Here is an 18,825-nt window from a genome sequence, read left to right as displayed (position 1 = left end):
GGCCTCCATACACCCCCTCTGGTACTCTCTGGGGTTCTTTCCGTCTGAGCCCAAATGGAGCAATTTGACTCTCAGGTCACTAGGGGACAGGGCTGTGACCATAGGCGGCAACCCAAGCACACGGGTCCCATCCTGACAGGCCAACCAAATGAAGGGCTGCCGTGCTCTCTGTTTATGCAAAACACAGACAGTTGGATTGAATCTAAGGCAGTTTTCTCAGAATGGGGCAGAGACCATGCATATCAGAACCACCCAGAATGCTTGCAAAAAGGCAGATACCCTTGGGACTAGCACCCACGACTTACTGAATCAGGGGCGGGTGAGGATCTGCAGTTCATAAGTTCCTGGGTTTAGTAAGAGGTGCTTTTCTGTGCAGAAGCTTTACGTCCACTGGTCCACGGTACACAGAAGGACACGGAGAGCTGTACACAGTTGACTGCTGTTGTGAGTACAAGTGTGGCTCTAGACCCTTTAAACCAAGTGGACTTTATTATTTTTGTAATCATTGAATTTCAGAGTTTAAAGAGACTTACTACTCATCTAAACGAGGCCAATGGATACGTAGTGCCTTGGCTGAGAAACCCAGTTTTCTTTATTCCACTGTGTCTCCTTAATGGCACATCCGTTCAAGCTGCCCAAATGGGACAGCAAGCCTTTCACCCAAAGGTAGAATGCAACTCAGAGAAAGAATTGTGGAAGGAAAACAGGGAAAAAAGAATTACATATTAGTTATCTTTCACATTCATCTAAACATGAAAGGTCAACTTCCTCTGGTGATAGAGAATATTCTGAGGTCAATTAAAAATGCTGACTGACACAAAAGCGAGTCTGTAAAACTTGTTTTACTTGGCCTTGTAACTGAGTTTAAATTGTGAAATCAGATCTTAATAGAAATCACATATTTAAAAGCTTTTTATAAGTCTCTGAAATTTCCTCTTGATATTTGAAATTTATCTTAGGTAGAAGGCTACTGCTTGGCTACTTAGACTCTGAGCCCTAAACTTTCTCTAAGGAAAGGAAATACTTGAGAAAGTATTTGAGGAGCTGTATCATCCTTGAAGTTAGGAAGTAGTTCCCTGATTTATGGAGAATTTTGTAAGTGACAGTGAGACACTGATGGGGAGTTTTTAGTACATAGGCATTCTCTATGTCCATGGTCTTAATTACTTCCCAGTAAAGCATCACACAATGGACCTAAGAAGGTCCAAATACACATAGGATACAAGTTTAGGGATTTTTGGTTTTTGTGATGGGAACACCATGGCCAATATACCAGCTGATGCTCACAAACACATTTTATTTTTGAAGTAAAAAAGTATTCTTTGTCTAAGGACTTCCCTGGTGGTGCAGTGGCTAAGGAAAATCCACCTACCAATGCAGGGGACACGGGTTCGAGCCCTGCTCTGGGAAGATCCCACATGCCGCGGAGCAACTAAGCCCGTGAGCCACAACTACTGAGCCTGTGCTCTACAGCCCACGAGCCACAACTACTGAGCCCACGTGCCACAAGTACTGAAGCCTGCGCGCCTAGAGCCTGTGCTCCACAACAGGAGAAGCCACCGCAATGAGAAGCCCTCGCACCACAACGAAGAGTAGCCCCCGCTCGCTGCAACTAGAGAAAGCCCGCACGCAGCAACGAAGACCCAACGCAGCCAAATAAATAATTTTTTTAAAAAAAGGTATTGAGACACTTCGAGAAGCTTTGCTGTTTTAAGCTGACACTCATTCATCTACACACAGCATGTTCCAAGCAAATTTGATGACAAGAGCAGAAGAGATGCAGAAATGGTGCAGGGATTTGTATTAATCAGTAATATTTTGGTTGCAAGTGATACAAACGTAGCTGGTTTCAGGAGTGGCTTGGGGGGAAGTTTAGTTCCCCGCCCCCATTAATCTCCATGATCCCCCCAAAATCTACACTGTGAGTAATGCAGCCTTTGGCACAGTTCAAGCTATGTTCCCTAACCCTTTCCTCCCTAAATCCTTCCTATGTAGAACTTTTGCACAATTACCTGAAGTGCATAAAAAAGGAATTTATTCAATCACATAAAGTCCAGTGAGTAGCCTGGGCTTCAGAAAAAGCTGAACCAATCAGGTCAAACAATATTATCAGAGGGACTTCCCTGGCAGTCCAGTAGTTAAGACTCTGTGCTCCCAATGCAGGGGGCCCGGCTTTGATCCCTGGTTGGGGAACTAAGATCCTGTAGGCTGCATGGCGCACCCCCCCCAAAAAAAAACCCAATGTTATCAGAAATGCATCTTAGAAATGCTAGCTAGACAGGGTCTCTCCCAATGGTGCCAAGATGGCTGCTGGAAACCCCCAACTCATGTCTTCCTTATAACTTCCTACAGCCCCTCTGTCCTCAAGTGTCTCTGTAAAGCCCTCTGGCTTCCCTGCTGGGATCACCCTTTCCCCTGGAGGTAAAGCCCAGTTTCCAGGGAGACTTACTCTGGTTTGCCAGTACGCCTCTGATAAATGGAATATTTATAAATGGAATATTCCCTGCCATATCAGTAAACAAAGGATGTCACAGTCATCAACGATTGCAGCCCTCCAGCGTGAGCCGGTGAGCCCTGAGGAAACTCAGGGCTGGAAAGAATACCTGCCATCCAGCCGCCATCAGACTGCAGCCACTCCCTAGGTGAGCCCTGAGGAAACTCAGGATGTGAAAACACAGGATACTGGCCCCAGAGAGCTGAGGTGCACATCAACGGAATGATGTCAGTGAGCCCAGACTCGTGCATCTTCCTGTAAATAGAAAAGCACTAAATTCCTTAACTTGAGATATCTGGTTTTCTTTAACAATAATCTTTTGATGTTCCCGACTACCTGCCCTTTTGTTCCAGAACTTCTATATAACCTGGCTCCCCCCTCGCCTCCTTGGAGTGGTTTCTCAGAGTTATCTGAAAGCTGTCTCCCGGGCTGCAGTCCTCATTTTGCCCCAAATAAAACTTAGGTCGCAACTTTCACGTTGTGTATTTTTTTAAGTCAGCACCACCCAGGGGTAATAACAGCTAACGTTTTAATACCTCTCCTTTTAGATATGGATATGTGTGTGTGTGTATATATATATATATATATATACACACATACATATATAATATATATGTGTATTTAAAAATAGATCACAACATATACAGTTGCATTTTCCCTTTGTTCATTTAACATCTGACATTCATTTAACATATTATGGTTTCTCAAGCCATTAAATAGTCTTCAAAAATTTTGCTTTTAAAGAGAGTCATTTTCTAAAATAGAATTTTAAATTATTTAAATGCTCATTCTTTTGCCATTGGGCTTGCTTTCCAGGTTTTTGCTATTATAAGTAACATTATTATGAGTATCCCAGTACAAGCATTTAAAATTTTCACTTCCTTTATTAGTATTTTAAATTTTTTTTTTTTTTTTGGCCGTGTCACGCAGCTTGCGGGATCTCAGTTCCCCAACCAGGAATTGAACTCAGGCCATGGCAGTGAAAGCCTGGATTCCTAACCACTAGGCTACCAGGGAACTCCCCTGTATCAGTATTTTATTTTATTTTATTTATTTTTTTGGCCGCGCCTTAAGGCTTGCGGGATCTTAGTTACCCGAGCAGGGATCGAACCCGTGCCCCCTGCGGTGGAAGCGTGGAGTCTTAACCACTGGACCAGCAGGGAAGTCCCTTTATTAGTATTTTAAAAGTTGAGGTATAGTTTACAGTGAAACATGTACATCTTACCTGTACAGTTTGTTGAGTTTTGAAAAACGCATACACCCAATATCTACTCCTTTATAGAAAAAAAGAACTTTTCTATCATCCCAGGAAGCTCCCTTGAAGTTAACCGTTCCCAGTAAATTTCTACACTCTGGCCCTGAGATATATTTTTGTCTTTTCTCAAACTTCATTTAAATGGAATTGTTAAAATTTTTCACAGACATTTTATAGATCAGTTTACTAGATCAAGTAGGCTTTTATTCAACAATTCATGAATCTAGCAGCATCCAATCTAGCAGATGGAAAGGAGTCCCAAAGAGCTGTACAAGGCGAGAGATTTTTAAAAATTTGAGATATAATTACATATTATATTACTTTCAGGTGTACAATATAATGATTCAATATTTGTATATGTTGCAAAATGATCACCACAATAAGTCTAGTTAACATCTGTCATCACACAAAGTTACAAGCTTTGTTTTCTTGTGATGAGAACTTTTAAGATCCACTCTTTTAGCAACTTTCAAATATACATACAGTAATATTGACTGTAGTCTCCGTGCTGTACATTCCATTCCCAGGACACTTATTTTACAACTGGAAGTTTGTACCTGGATCTCCTTCACTCATTTTTTCCGTATCCTCCCCCCGTCTCTGGCCACCACCAATCTGTTCTCTGTATCTATGAGCTTGTGTTTGTTGTTGTTGTTGTTTTAGATTTTACATATAAGTGAGATATCATACAGAGATATCATACAGTCTTTCTCTGACTTATTTCACTTAGCATAATGCCTTCAAGGTCCATCCATATTGTCACAACCAGCAAGATTTCCTTCTTTTTCATGGCTGAGTAATATTTCACTTCATATATATATTATCTTTCTCTCTGTCTCTCTCTATATATATTTATATATTTATATACACATACCACATCTTCTTTATCCATTCATTTATGGATAGGCACCTAGGTTGCTTCCATATCTTGGCTGCTATAAACAATGCTGCAGCGAACACAAGGTTGCATATATCTTTTCAATTTAGTGGTTTTGTTTTCTTCCGATAAACACCCAGAAGTGGAGTTGCTGGATCGTATGGTAGCTCTATTTTTAATTTTTTGAGGAACGTTCATACCGTTTCCATTGTGGTGGCCCCAATTTATACCCCCGGCAACGGTGCACAAGGGCTCCCTTTTCTCCATATCGTCGTCAGCACTTGTTATTTCTTGTCTTTTTGATGACAGCCATTCTTACGTGTGTGAGGTGATCTCGTTGTGGTTTTGATTTGCATTTCTCTGATGATCGGTGATGTTGAACACCTTGCAAGAGGTGTTTATAGACCAGAGTGAGCAGGTACAAGGAAGTTATACTGGGCATTTGCTGATTGGTTAAAGCAGGGTTACTTACCTATAAGGAGCAAAGGGAAGTCTTGGAGGGGTCAGGAAACTTGTGCTGAGCAGACAAGCCCTGATGGGTAGACTAGGCTTTCCTTTTCTGGGACAGCCAAGCATAGAGCATAGCATTTTAGTTAAGTTTTGGTTTGCTGATGTGGGGCTTAGCATGAGCGACTTACCTTGGGGCTAATCTGGTTACTTTAACATAACCATCCTGTATCTACTTTTTTGTGTCTTGCTTTCCTCCAGCGTCAGCCTTTTGAGATCCATCTATGCTGTTGTACACATTGGTAATTGTAAATTTATTCCTTTTTACTGCTGAGTCATAGCCTATGAATATACTGCAATTTCTTTATCCATTTACCTGTTGGGTGGTTTCCAGTGTGAGGTTATTATGAATAAAACTACTATTCATATTCTCTTACAAGTCTTTTCTGTAAATAAGTGTTCATTTCTTGGGGGTAAATACCTAGAAGTGGAATTTCTGGGTTTACGGAAGGTGGGCATTTAACTTCTACAGGAACTGCAAGTTTCCCAGGGTGGTTACAGCAGTTCACACTCTCACCAGCAGTGTCTGAGTTCTGGTTGTTCATCATTCTTCACAGTAGTTGGAGTCATTTATCTTTATTTCAACATCCTGGTGGGTGTGTGGTGGAATATTGTTGTTGGTTTGTTTTTTTTTTAATTGGAGTATAGTTGAGTTAAATGTTGTGTTACTTTCAGGTGTACAGCAAAGTGAATCAGTTATACATATACATAGATCCACTTTTTTTTGAGATTCTACTCCCATACAGGTCAATACAGAGTATCGAGTAGAGTTCCCTGTGCTCTACAGCAGGTCCTTATTAGTTACCTATACAGTAGTGTGTATATGTCAATCCCAATCTCCCAATTCATCCCTCCCCCTTCCCCCCGCCCCCGGCAACCATAGGGTTGTTTTCTACATCTGTGACTCGATTTCTGTTTTGTAAATAAGTTCATTTGTACCATTGTCTTAGATTCCACACATAAGCAACATCACACGATGTCCGTTGTGATGTGTATTTTCCTGATGATGAACAAGTTGTTCTTTTAGTGTTGCGCCGTGGGAATTATTTAGACCTTCTAGATACAAGTCCTTGTCAGATGGATGCATCGTGAATGTCTTTTCCCGGCCAGTGGATGGCCTGTTCGTTTTCTTGGTGGCGTCTTGATGAGCAGAAGGTTTATTTTATTTTTTATTTTAAAATTTTATTTATTTATTTATTTATTTTTGGCTGTGTTGGGTCTTCGTTTCTGTGCGAGGGCTTTCTCTAGTTGTGGCAAGCGGGGGCCACTCTTCATCGCGGTGCGTGGGCCTCTCACTATCGTGGCCTCTCTTGTTGCGGAGCACAGGCTCCAGACGCGCAGGCTCAGCAGTTGTGGCTCACGGGCCTAGTTGCTCCGCGGCATGTGGGATCTTCCCAGACCAGGGCTCGAACCCGTGTTCCCTGCATTGGCAGGCAGATTCTCAACCACTGCACCACCAGGGAACCCCAGAAGGTTTATTTTTGATGGTGTTCAATTTATTAATTTTTCCTTTTATGCTCAGGCTTTTTATGGTCCTGCATAAGAAGTATTTTCTCCTCCATTTTCTTCTGGAAGCTCTATGTGCTTAGTTTTTTACATTGAAATCTGTGATCCAGGTTGAGTTAATTGCTGTGTATGGTTCAGGGGTCAAGGCTTCTTTTTCCCTATGGACATCAAGTTGTCACAGCAGCATTTATTGCAGACTACTTTTTCCCTATTGAATTGCTTTAGTGCCTGTCAAAATCATTTCCCTCTATGTGCAGGCGTCTCTTTCTGGGCTCTGTGCTGTTTGGTGCTCTGTCTACTCACATGTCCACATCACAGTGTCTTGATTAGTGTCAGCATTAGACTAAGAGCTGAAATCAGGCAGTGTAAGTCCTTCCGTTTTGTCCTTTGGGAGCCCAAATGCCTTGTTTTCAGTGTGGAGGTCTTGCACATCTTTCATTAATTTTTCCATAAGTATTTTATGATTTTGGTGCCATTATAAATAATACTTTATTAAAATGAAAATTGCTTCTTGCTAGTTCTGGTAGATTGTACTTCCCCAAATGGCTGCCACAGTGTTTCCAATCCTCACGCTTTTCCAGAATCTTGCCGCTTTTCCATCAATAAATGGGGTCCCTTTCCTGTCCCCTTGGACTGATCCAGCCTTTGTGGCTGCCTTAACAAACAGGATGTGGTGGAAGAGATGCTGCATGATTTCCAAGGCCAGGTTAGAAGGGCTGACATAGCTTCCACCCGCCTCCTCTTTCCTGGCACCCCTGGATCCAGCCACCATGGTGTGAGGAAGCCTAGGCTACCCGAAGAGGCCATGTGTAGGGGTCCCAGCTGCAGCCAGCATCACACGCTGGGTGTGAATGTGAATGAGTGAATGAATGATTGAGGGGGACAAGGTCTCTGACAACTGCCCCCTTTGTCATTGGAAAACAGATATTGATAGTTCTACTGATAGATATCAATAGATATTGATAGTTCTATGTCCAGTTTGGTCCACTCTCTCTCTAAAAACAGCGTGTAAAAATGAGAAGAATCTGGAGAAGAGTTATCAGAATGCATTTGCAGAGTGCTTGAGGAGACCACCTAAGGAGAATAAAGATTTCCACTAAATGGTCTTCCTTCCCGGACCCTTTGCCCAATCCTGTCAGAGTTGCTCTTTAGCGTGTTAGTTTGTAAATATGGACAGGAAAGAGGCCTTATGAAGAAGGCCTGAAAGGAAATTGGTCTGGGGACAGAGGGAAAGGAAAGGGATTAGGGACTGTTGGCTTCCACTGTGTCTATATTGTTTTGTTCCCTAAACTGGAGAGTAGGGACATGCGTGATAGCTATATGCTTATCTATACCTTTTTACATGCCATTCCTTTAAAAATGTCTATAGGGGGACTTCCTGGGTGGCACAGTGTTAAAGTATCCGCCTGCCAATGCAGGGGACATGGGTCCGAGCCCTGGTCTGGGAAGATCCCACATGCTGTGGAGCAACTAAGCCCGTGCGCCACAACTACTGAGCCCTCGTGCCGCAGCTACTGAAGCCTGCGTGCCTAGAGCCCGTGCTCCGCAACAAGAGAAGCCACCGCAATGAGAAGCCCGTGCACCGCAACAAAGAGTAGCCCCCGCTCGCGGCAACTAGAGGAAAGCCCGTGCGCAGCAACGAAGACCCAACGCAGCCAAAAATAAATAAATAAAATAAATAAATTTATTTAAAAAAATGTCTATAGACATGGCAGACATATATATAGACATATAAAAGGTAGACATACAGATGTATACATGTACGAACATTTTAAAAAGGAAATGGGGTTTTAGTTTACGGTAAAGAAGGGCTTAAGAAATGGCTTAAAGTCGTACGTATAAATTTATAAAGAGAAACTCATTGCTAGGAACTCTTAGGATCGCCCTCAGCATCTGCGACGACCCACTGAGGAAGCACCTTCTCCCGCCCTGAAACTCAGCTCAACAATTTAGAACATTTCTTCTTCCTCAACTTCCTGCTAAAGACTCATTTCTTACCAGGAACCCATTTTGTTTTGTTTTAGGCCCAAGATAGTCAGGCAGGAATCCTACTTGAAGCTGAAAATTGTCAGCCTACAGTTTTCAAAGCAAGTTGTCCATCCTTTCTGCATTTTTTCTAAGAAGATGCCAGGCAGAGGCCAGCGGAAGGGGAGCTTGGGGCCTCATGGCTCTGCCTTCGGGGGCAAGGGTCCTCTCTGATGAACCCTACTTCCCTTGTCAGCCCCTGATGTTTAACTTGTGTTCGGTGAAGCTTCACGATCACATCGGTAAATGCAAGGGCAGGCTCTTACTTAAATTGTTTTTTTGTGTGTGTTCACTCTGAGGTCAGAATTTTATCAGATATTAAAAAGATGCAGCTTTTTTTTCTTTTCTTTTCTTTATGGAACGGTGCCCAGCAGGACCAAGCACAGTTTCAAAATTAACATTAAAGTAAAAACAAGCAAAAGTAGATCAAGTGACCTTGGACCAGTCACCTCACCTCTCAACGATTCTGTTTCTATGGAAGAAGGTGTGTGTGTGTGTGTGTGTGTGTGTGCGCGCGCTAAGTGATGGCCAGAATTTTTTACAGCTTCAACACGCCACTAGCTAGAGGTGTAGGGAGGCTGCAGGGCTGTGGGTGAGGAGTCCAGAGACCCAGGACTTTCCTGAGTTCCAGGCTACATGTCAGGCACCTTACAAATACCTGTTCGCAGAGGTCCCACCGTACTGGACATGGAAGGACAAACTGCGGCGGGATAAAAAGGAAAGTAGGAGTCCCGAACGACTCCCACCTGCGCCCCCTGACAAGTGGCAGGCGGGGCAACCAGGTAGCAGATGGGCACAGAGAGAAACGGTCCCTGAGGGGCGCCCGGCTCCTAGGCGAGCCCCTAAAACACCGATCCCGCCTCCCGCGTGCCTTCTCCGCACCTGAAGGCGCCTCGGCCTGCGCGACGTTCCAGAGGCTTCCCCGGAGGCCGGGCCCCCCCTCCGCCCGCCCGCGCCCGGAGCCCGCAGCCCCGGCGCCGCCGCACTGGGCGCTGCAGCGGCGCGGACGACGCAGCCCCACGCAGGAGGCCGCCCGCTCCCGGCCCGGCGCGCCCCCCCATGGCCCTCGGGCCGCCGGCCCCGCGCCCGGCCCCGCGCCCAGCCCCGCGCAGCGCCCGCGGGGGGCACGATGCCCAACGGCCCCGGCCGCGGCCAGACTCTTAGGATGTCGCTGTCCCTGAGGTCGCGGACCCGCGCGTCCGTAGGTGAGAGCGGGGGCGCGGGGACTGGGACGGTCCGGGCGGGGGGAGGGGAGGGGGCGGGGCGAGGGGGAGAGGGCGGGGGCGCGGGGAGGGGACGGTCCGGGCGGGGCGAGGGGGAGAGGGCGGGGGCGCGGGGAGGGGACGGTCCGGGCGTGGGGTGGGGGGAGAGGGCGGGGGCGCGGGGAGGGGGACGGTCCGGGCGGGGCGGGGCGGGGCGGGGGGAGAGGGCGGGGCCGCGGTCTGGACCCAGCGCCCCGCCCCCCGCCCTCCCCACGCGCCCCCGCCCAGCCCTCGCCGGGGGCTGGGCGCCGAGACACCAGGGAGGCCTGGGTCGGGGGTGGGGACACGGTCAGAGCCCGGGCGCCGGGCAGGTGCGCGTGAGGGCGGCCGCCGCCCCCCTCCCCGCCCCGCCCGCCATCGTTCCCCGGCCGCCGGTGCCCGTCCCCACCGCGGTGGATTCGGGGCGGTTTGCGCACCAGCCTCTCGCCCCTGCCGCCTCGCCGTGCGTTTTGCTGCAGAGCTGGGGGGTGGGGCGGCGGGGCACCCCGGCTTTGTGACTCCTTGGGGCCCCGGGGCCGCGCGCAGTGGCGCTCCAGCCGGTGACCCTCCCCCCTCCCTGGGGACGCCCGGGCTGGGCCTCGGAGGCCGGTCCTTTCGAGCCACACGCCCGGTGCCCCCAGGGCGGCATCCCGTCCGCTCGCATCCTTAGGCGCCGTGTTGCGTTCGTTATGTAGCATGTTTAGGGACCCCAGCCTTGTTGAGCTGCATGTCACGTGATTGTGATACGTGATGGGCTGTCGACACGCTTAGGGAATGAGAGATGGAAAGGGAGCTTCAAAATGATTAGATTTCATGCCGTTTCAGGACTCTTGGCAAGTTTGTAGGTCCGTCTCTGATACGAGGAAGGTACAGAGTTTGCGGTTTGGAGCTGGGGTCGCTTGGAATCGTGGGTTTTGTTTGCTCGCTTGGAGAAAATAGGTCTATAAAAATAAGTGACTTTCCTATTCCTGTAGTTGAATAATGTGAGAGGAAAACAACTTATCAGACAGTTTAGACCAGTGTTTTGTAAACCTGAGTAATGTAAGGGCGCCTTCAGAGACATTTGCGGAGAATCCCAGTGTCAGAGGCTCCCAGGGCTGACGCGCTCAGGCTAGACCTGCTGCGGGGAGCCCGGTTGGGGGGCGGGCGCCGTCCAGGTGCCAGATGGTCCCCGCGTCGGTGCCAAGATGCACGTGAGGGCACAGCTGCCCTGTGTTAGGAGGTACAGCCCGCAGCATTTGCTCATGCTCGGGCTGTGGGGTCTCAGTGAGAGCGGAGACGCAAAGATGGCTCGGGGGGTTTTGGTCAGAGAAACTGGAAGGGTGTACCCCTTACTGAGATGGAGAGAGCTGCAGGAAGAGAAGCGTTCTCTTCTTGGCGGGGGTGGTGGTCAGGAATTTGGTTTTGAACGTGTGAAGTGCCTACCCGAGGGTGGCGTCAGGCCGGTGTCCAGACCAGAGAAGGACGTTCACGATTGCCCACGGGCCCAGCAGGACGGGCTCTCAGGACGGGTGTGTAACCACGGCTCACACGGGCCCCAGTCTTGGAAGAGTCCCGAGTTTGTCTTCATGCTCTGCTCTTGCTGTGTTGGGGGTCTTACTGATTTTTGAACAGGGAGCCTGCGTTTTCATTTGCCACTGGGCCCTGCCGATTACGTGATGTGTATCCACGTGGCCAGAAAGAGAGGGGTCCTTGTGCAGAGCCCTGGGCACTCCAGCATTTCAAGGTCAGGGAGATGAGGGCAACAGCAGGGGGGCTGTGAGGATGGCCAGCGAGCTCGGAGGGAACCCGAGAGGCGGTGTCCAGGAAGCCAGGGTGTCCAGCTGGGCCCAGCATTACCGAGCTCTCAGGACAGGTGAGGCTTGAGAACCACCCGTTTCTTCAGCAGCGGGGAGGGGAGGACATCGGTGACCTTGAAGGGAGCTGATTTTGTGTAATCACAGGGAAGAATATCTGTAAGAGCAGCTTCAAGAGAGACTAAGAGGGCAGGTATTGGAAACAGCATGACCGGAAAACTCTTTTGGGTGAATTTTGTAACTGGGGGCGCGCGGCGGGGAGCACAGTGAAGGGTCACTGAAGGAGGGTATGAGTTCTAGAAGGCTGTTTTAAGGCTAATGCTACTGTTGTACAGCTGCTGGCATGAACGTCAAAGGCAGGGCATTACAGGGAGAAGGAAGGGCAGGGATCTGAGATCCACGGTGGGGAGCAGTGCGGCAAGTCCGGAGGGGGAGGGGGAGGGGAGGGCGAGGGGCCTCGCTGGCGGATAGGCTGTGAGTTCCGGAAGGCAGGGAGGAAGGGTTTAAGAGACGGGGGTCTATTTGGGGTGTTTACACGTTGTGTGAGGAAGCGGGCGACCTGGACAGCGTGGGCTCCCGGGGGGCAGGCATTTGAACTTGGGTGAAGGGCCTGCTGGGAGCAGTTTGGACGACAAGGACGGCGGATGGAAGTTGGAGAGGAGACTGTCAGGGCTGCGAGGGAGGGTCCTGAGCTCTGAGGCCTCTTCTTTCCACTCGACTGAGTGGGAAAGCCCGGACAGTGCCATCAGCAGGGCCAGCCCTCGGAGCTGGTCCCCCAGCCTGCAAAGATGTCTTGGCTCTTTTCAGCCCTGTACTCCTCCACGGGTATTTTTAAAAGAGCCTTTTCTGCAAACAACACAGAAACATCCTGCTAGGATTTTGGTTAAATTTGCATTCAATTTGTAGATTAATCTGGAGAGAAGAGACGTTTTAAAAATGTTGAGCCTTCTTAACCATGAATGTGGTATCTCTCACCACTTCTGTAGGTCTCCTTTTATGTCTTTTGTTAAAGTGTTGTGAGGTTGTGAAACCTCCATGAGGTTTCTATGCATTTTAAAAGTCTTACTCCAAGATACTTCTATTACTAAAATGAATGGGATTATTCAAAAATTACATTTAAAAAAAAAGTATTTATTTTTGGCTGCGTTGGGTCTTTGTTGCTGCGCGCGGGCTTTCTCTAGTTGCGGCGAGAGGGGGCTACTCTTCGTCTCTGTGCGCAGGCTTCTCACTGCGGTGGCTTCTCTTGTTGCAGAGCATGGGCTCTGGGCACGCGGGCTTCAGTGGTTGTGGCTCGCGGGCTCTAGAGCGCAGGCTCAGTAGTTGTGGCGCACGGGCTTAGTTGCTCCGCGGCATGTGGGATCTTCCCGGACCAGGGCTCGAACCCATGTCCCCTGCATTGGCAGGCAGATTCTTAACCACTACGCCACCAGGGAAGTCTCCAAAATTACCTTTTTAATTGGTGTTGCTGGTGCCTAGCAAAGCTTTTGGGGTTTTATATTCATTGTATACCCAACAACCTAGTGAATAGTCTTATGAATTTTGATAGTTATGGATTCTCTAAATTTTTCAAGTGTAGACATTCTCATTATCTGCAAATAATAATTTCATTTCTTCCTTTATAATTGTTATAACCCTTATTTTTCTTATCTGATTATATTTGCTAGTACTGCCAATAAAAGTTTATCAGAAGTGCCATTTTTGCTTTGCTCTTAGAACGTTAAAGGGAATGCTTCCAGAATTTCATGCTTCTAGAGTATGATATTTGCTCTGAGAAGTTGGTAGTTGCATTACACTAGGGAGGTACTCTTGTATTCCTACCCATTACTCAGTTCATTAAGGGCAGAGGCTGATTTATTGTGTACCTTGAAGATAATCATAAGGGACCAGGAAGATACTAAAGATTCCTGGTGGCTGTGGAGGGTGTCTTCCTTTTGTCTCTGGATCTTTGTGTTCATGAAAAGTGAATCATGGCACACCTGTCAGAATGGCTGTAACGAAAAATGGTGACATCACCAAATCCTGGCCAGGGTGCAGAGAAACTGGATCCCTCATACATTATTGCTGGGCAGGTAAAATGGTCCAGCCACTCAGGAAAAAAGGTTGGCAGTTTCTTACAAAGCTGAACCTGCAGTGACCATTTGACACAGCAGCTGTACTCTTGGGCATTTATTCCAGGGAAACAGAAACTTATCTTCACACGAAAACTTGTACATCAACGTTCACAGCAGCTCTACTCCTAGTAACAAGAAACTAGATGTCCTTCAGCGGCTGGATGGTTGAACAAAAACCGGTGCATCCACAGCACGGAACACTGCTCGGCAATAAACAGGAACCCACTACAGCAACTTGGGTGGAGCTCCAGAGAATTGTGCTGAGAGAAAAAAAGTCCAACCACAAAAGGTTATATACTGTCTGATCGCATGTATATAACATTCGTGAAATGACAACAGTGTAGAAATGGAGAGCAGGTTAGTGGTTGCCAGGGGTGAAGGAGGCTGCAGGGCTGGGACGGATGCGAGCGCAACATGAGGATCCTGGTGCTGATGGAGCCGGCCTGTGCCTTCACTTCCTCCGTATCAGGATCCTGCGTGTGATGTTGTCCTGTAGTTTTGCAAGACGGTGCTGTTGTGGGGAACTGGGTAAAGGGTACACAGAAAGCTCAGTGTCACTTCTTACAACTGCATGGGCACCTGAAATGATCTCAAAATAGAAAGTTTAACATACAAGAGTAAAGCACAGTCATTTTTCATCAAATAAACTAGTGAACTGTTATGTTTCAGGTCTTGTAGTATACTCGGATTGAAGACATAGGAGTTACATCATTGTAATTCCATTGATAGGATGTTCCCTCAGGGCCATTAAGTTGTAGACCACCTATTCTAGAACACCGCTGAGCCTCTGTTGGATGGATGTCACTCTGCCCGTCCATCTCTTCTGCCCTCTCCTGGTCTTCAAAGGTGGTTTTAATTTTTAATTTTAATTTTGTTTTGTTTTAAAAAGCGTTCCGACATGGACCTAGTTTTCCCCTAACGAGCGTTCCTACTGGTCTTCAAAGGTGGTTTTAAGTTTTAATTTTGTTTTGTTTTAAAAAGCATTCCTACATGGACCTAGTTTTCCCCTAACAATCTGACCCAAGTTTCAAGGGAAGAATGAGGAGAATTGGGGCAGCTGAAAGGGCGAAGAGCTCAAATGTAAGGGCTGGAAGGGATCTCAGAGTTTATCCCCTCATTTCACAGAAGAGAAAAATAATCCAGTCGTGTCTTGTTTGCTGGTCAACTTCTGGCAGGTCCAGTTAATTCCCAAATCCAGGGTGCTTTCCGCTATTTCCAACCTGCCTAGTTCAATATCAGACCTGCATTCACAGAACAAATTCATTCATTCTATATTCTTTTCTGTTCCTCAAGTGGAAATAAAGAACTGGGTCTAATTTCTTCCATTTTCTGTACTATCTATCCTGTGGATACTCAATAAATAAAGATTTGACCGAGCTTTGTCATGGCTTATTTTTGGACTTGATCTAAGGGTCTATACGTTTGGAAGATTGTTAGAGCTCGTGTATAGGGGTTTAAAACATCAGGCTCTCAGGTTAGAAGTGGACTTAAATTTTGACACCGTCATTTGCTACCTGTACGACATTAAAAAGCTTCCTCTACTTCTGTTACTGATGAGGATGAAAATAAATTTTGTCGTTCACGGGGTGGTTGTGATTAGTGAGTAATGTGCATAAACGTGCACGCATTAATTACTCGACCCATTAAGGGGGCTTTATGATACGGTCGAGCTCGTATCGACAACATGTCTGATCTTTCTCATGCTGCCCATCATCAGCTAAGGTCAACTCCACCACCTAGATACTTACCCTGCAAACAGCAGAATTGGCAAAAACTTCAGTTGTCACTGTTTTCCCGTCTCCATCGTATGATGGAGGCCTAACTAGGAGATGACTGCATAGTCATTACTGGAGAATTTGTGTTCTTGTTGTGTCATTATCGGGTGTATGTGATTACGCAGCTAGCGCTCTTATTATGGATAGAGTTTCCATCCTCTGATGTCTCTGAAGGTTGTCACCTTGTGTTAGAAGCAGTCCTGCCTCCAAGGCTATTTTTTATCCTGCCGGGGTCGATAAGCACCTCAGTTGATGGCTTCCGTTATTTCATCATTCATTGCTTTTACTTTTGCAGTGAATGTTTTATCTTAAACCCTCATCTGACCGAGGTGCCAGCTAGACAAATTAAAATTATTCTCTAAATAATTAAGATTAAGTTAAAAATAAAGTTAAAGTTAAGTTAGAATTATTCTCTAAAAAGTTTTCAAACATTTATGGGAGGATTTGTACAGAGCACCTTTAAAGATGGCTCTGTTCCTTTCCTCCCTGAATCTTGACATTGACTAAATATAACCTCTGGTCAACACCACACTGCATACAAGGTATTATTTACATCCATTTAGGTGGTAAAAATGCTTAGAGCAAATGTTAGGAACCATTAAGAAAGGCTAAAAATAAAAGTGATCTCATATCCATGCCCTGGGAGTTTCTCCCCATCATCAAGGGCAAATGCAGAAGCAGGACCTTGGAGAGAGCCCTCGCCTGGAAGTGAGGATGGTTGGTTGCACCTGCAGATACCCTGACAGCACAGAGGGACACAGTCCCACGGGCACAGCCGCATGGGTCTGCCCGCTAGCTGTGTGTCCCAGAGTGCGTGTGCTGTTCATTCATCAGCAGTGGTCGTGGAGGGCTCACTGCGTCAGAAGTGTGCGTGTGTGTGTGTGTGTGTGTGTTGTTTTTGTGTGCAGGTCTCTTGCTCTGACAGCGCATCTCTTACCTTGCTCACTGCCTCTCTGTAAGAATCGAAATCTGATGTATCATCAAATTTACCCTAAAAAGCAATCTAGTCCTGATTAACTTTGATCTAGAGGTTTTACATTTGCAAGGACGTTTTCCAGTCTCTTGTAATCTCATGCCAAATAATAAGCAAATGGCACATTTCCCACATTTTGATGGAGCCATTGGGAGCCCCTTTTCCCTTTTCTGTCTCTGCGTTAGCTGTCAGTGGCACTGAGGATCCCAGGATTACTGCAATATTTTAAGCACGTCACTGAGACTGATCATATGGGGAACAAGGGTGAGCAAACAACACGTGGAGGCAGCACTTCTCTGTTCTGACATTTGAAATCTCATTCCAGACCCTAAGTGCAAAGACGCTTGCTTTTTCCCCAGTTTAGATGACACCTTCATACCAGGGAGATGTTCATTCATATTCAAAGGGAAAAGCAGCTCACTGCTGGGTGATTTATTCAGGTCACGGCGCTGCAGGATCAGGCCTCTTATCAACTATTTTTAGCCTCATCATGATTATCCTTGTTTAAGACTCTTCTCCATTTTCTTTTTATTTTCTGTATTCTAATGCACTGAGGAAACATAACTTTGGTTTTAAAGCTACAGAATTAAAAAAAATTTTTTTATTGAAGTATAGTTGATTTACAATGTTGTGTTAAGTTTGCTGTACAGCAAAGTGATTCAGTTATACACACATATATTCTTTTTCACATTCTTTTCCATTATGGTTTATCACAAGATATTGAATATAGTTCCCCGTGCTCTACAGTAGGACCTTGTTGTTTAATTACTCTCTGTATATACTAGTTTGCATCTGCTAATCCCAAACTCCCAGTCCTTCCCTCCCCCACCCCTGTCCCCCTTGGCAACCACAAGTCTGTTCCTTATGTCCGTGAGTCTGTTTCTGTTTCATAGATAAGTTCATTTGTGTCATATTTTAGATTCCACATATAAGTGATAGCATATGGTATTTATCTTTCTCTTTCTGACTTACTTAGTATGATAATCTCTAGGTCTATCCATGTTGCTGCAAATGGCATTATTTCATTCTTTATTATGGCTGAGTATATATGTATATATATATACCACATCTTCTTTATCCACTCATCTGTTGATGGACATTTAGGTTGTGCATCTTTAAACCCCCAAAGATGTAGTTACTATATATCTAGCAAACAAGCTGCATGATCTTCTGTCCTCTGGAATCTCAGGGGACTCACTCAGCAGTGGAGTGTAGCCTGACCAAATGGCTAAGAGCGTACGATCATGCGGTTTCTGTTGTGTCCCCTGCCTTACCTGTCCCTTCCCCAAAGCACCTGAACTGTTCATTTTTACTGGTGCAAACAACAAATAGATGCTCTGGGTCCATTCTGCGCTCGTGTTCATGTGGACCCTTCCTGATGCTTGGAAATGCGTTACTCGGCTCTGCTTCTGAGTTAGGGTTCAGGCACTTTTTTCGGGAGGGGAAACACCAGCGTGGGCAGGTGACTGAGAAGGGGCCTCCCGTGAGAATGAATCGGGCAGGATGGAAACACAGGGGATAAGTGAAGATTGTGAACAAAGCGCACAGTTAGGGGCCGCTGCAATATCCCAGGTGGGAAATAATGATGGCCTGAACCAGGGCAACATCAGAGATGAAAAGGGAGGGTGACTATGGAAACATGCGCTGGAGAGCCGGAGGCCGGGCAGGTGAGGGGCGAGGGAGGGGCTTTCCGATAGCGGGCGCGTAGAAAAGTTGTGTTTCCATCTTGCTGGTCCGATATTTGTCCTTCAGGGGGCTCAGGATATCTGCACAGAGTCAGACGTTATCAAAGCTGAAGGCGTCCCTCTAGGTCTGGGCCATCCAGTGTGGAGCTGCCAGGCGCACAGGGCTGCTGGGCACAATGAACGTGAGTCAGAAGCAATCTTCTTTCTCTTTTTTTTTTTTTAAATTTATTTATTTATTTATTTATTTTTGGCTGTGTTGGGTCTTCGTTTCTGTGCGAGGGCTTTCTCTAGTTGCGGCAAGCGGGGGCCACTCTTCATCGCGGTGCGCAGGCCTCTCACTATCGCGGCCTCTCTTGTTGCGGAGCACAGGCTCCAGGCGCGCAGGCTCAGTAGTTGTGGCTCACGGGCCTAGTTGCTCCGCGACATGTGGGATCTTCCCAGACCAGGGCTCGAACCCGTGTCCCCTGCATTGGCAGGCAGATTCTCAACCACTGCGCCACCAGAGAAGCCCCAGAAGCAAGCTTCTTATAAGCAGAAAGTACACGCTGGATCTTGAAGACTTATTACGAAAACGGAATGT

The 18,825-nt window shown here is 46.8% G+C and overlaps 1 protein-coding gene across 3 annotated transcripts in view; it reads left to right on the top strand.

Annotated features, from left to right (window-relative positions):
- The window catches only part of LOC309647806 (phospholipid-transporting ATPase IB), a 546,353-nt gene that overhangs the window by 4,366 nt on the left and 523,162 nt on the right, over window positions 1-18,825 (top strand). For 2 of the 3 annotated variants that reach the window (XM_082435526.1, XM_082435525.1), the window contains exon 1: window positions 9,787-9,869. The exons of the other annotated variant lie outside the window; for it this stretch is intronic. In XM_082435526.1, coding sequence (XP_082291652.1) covers window positions 9,794-9,869 — 76 coding nt within the window. In that variant the 5' untranslated portion in view covers window positions 9,787-9,793. Of the gene's footprint in view, window positions 1-9,786; window positions 9,870-18,825 lie in introns of those variants that run through there. 3 annotated transcript variants of the gene reach the window in all.

Source organism: Balaenoptera physalus (assembly GCF_965194825.1).
Source record: "Balaenoptera physalus genome assembly, chromosome: 18".
NCBI lineage: Eukaryota > Metazoa > Chordata > Mammalia > Artiodactyla > Balaenopteridae > Balaenoptera > Balaenoptera physalus.
The sequence above is the reverse complement of the archived record's forward strand: the minus strand, read 5'-3'. Positions and strand labels throughout refer to the sequence as shown.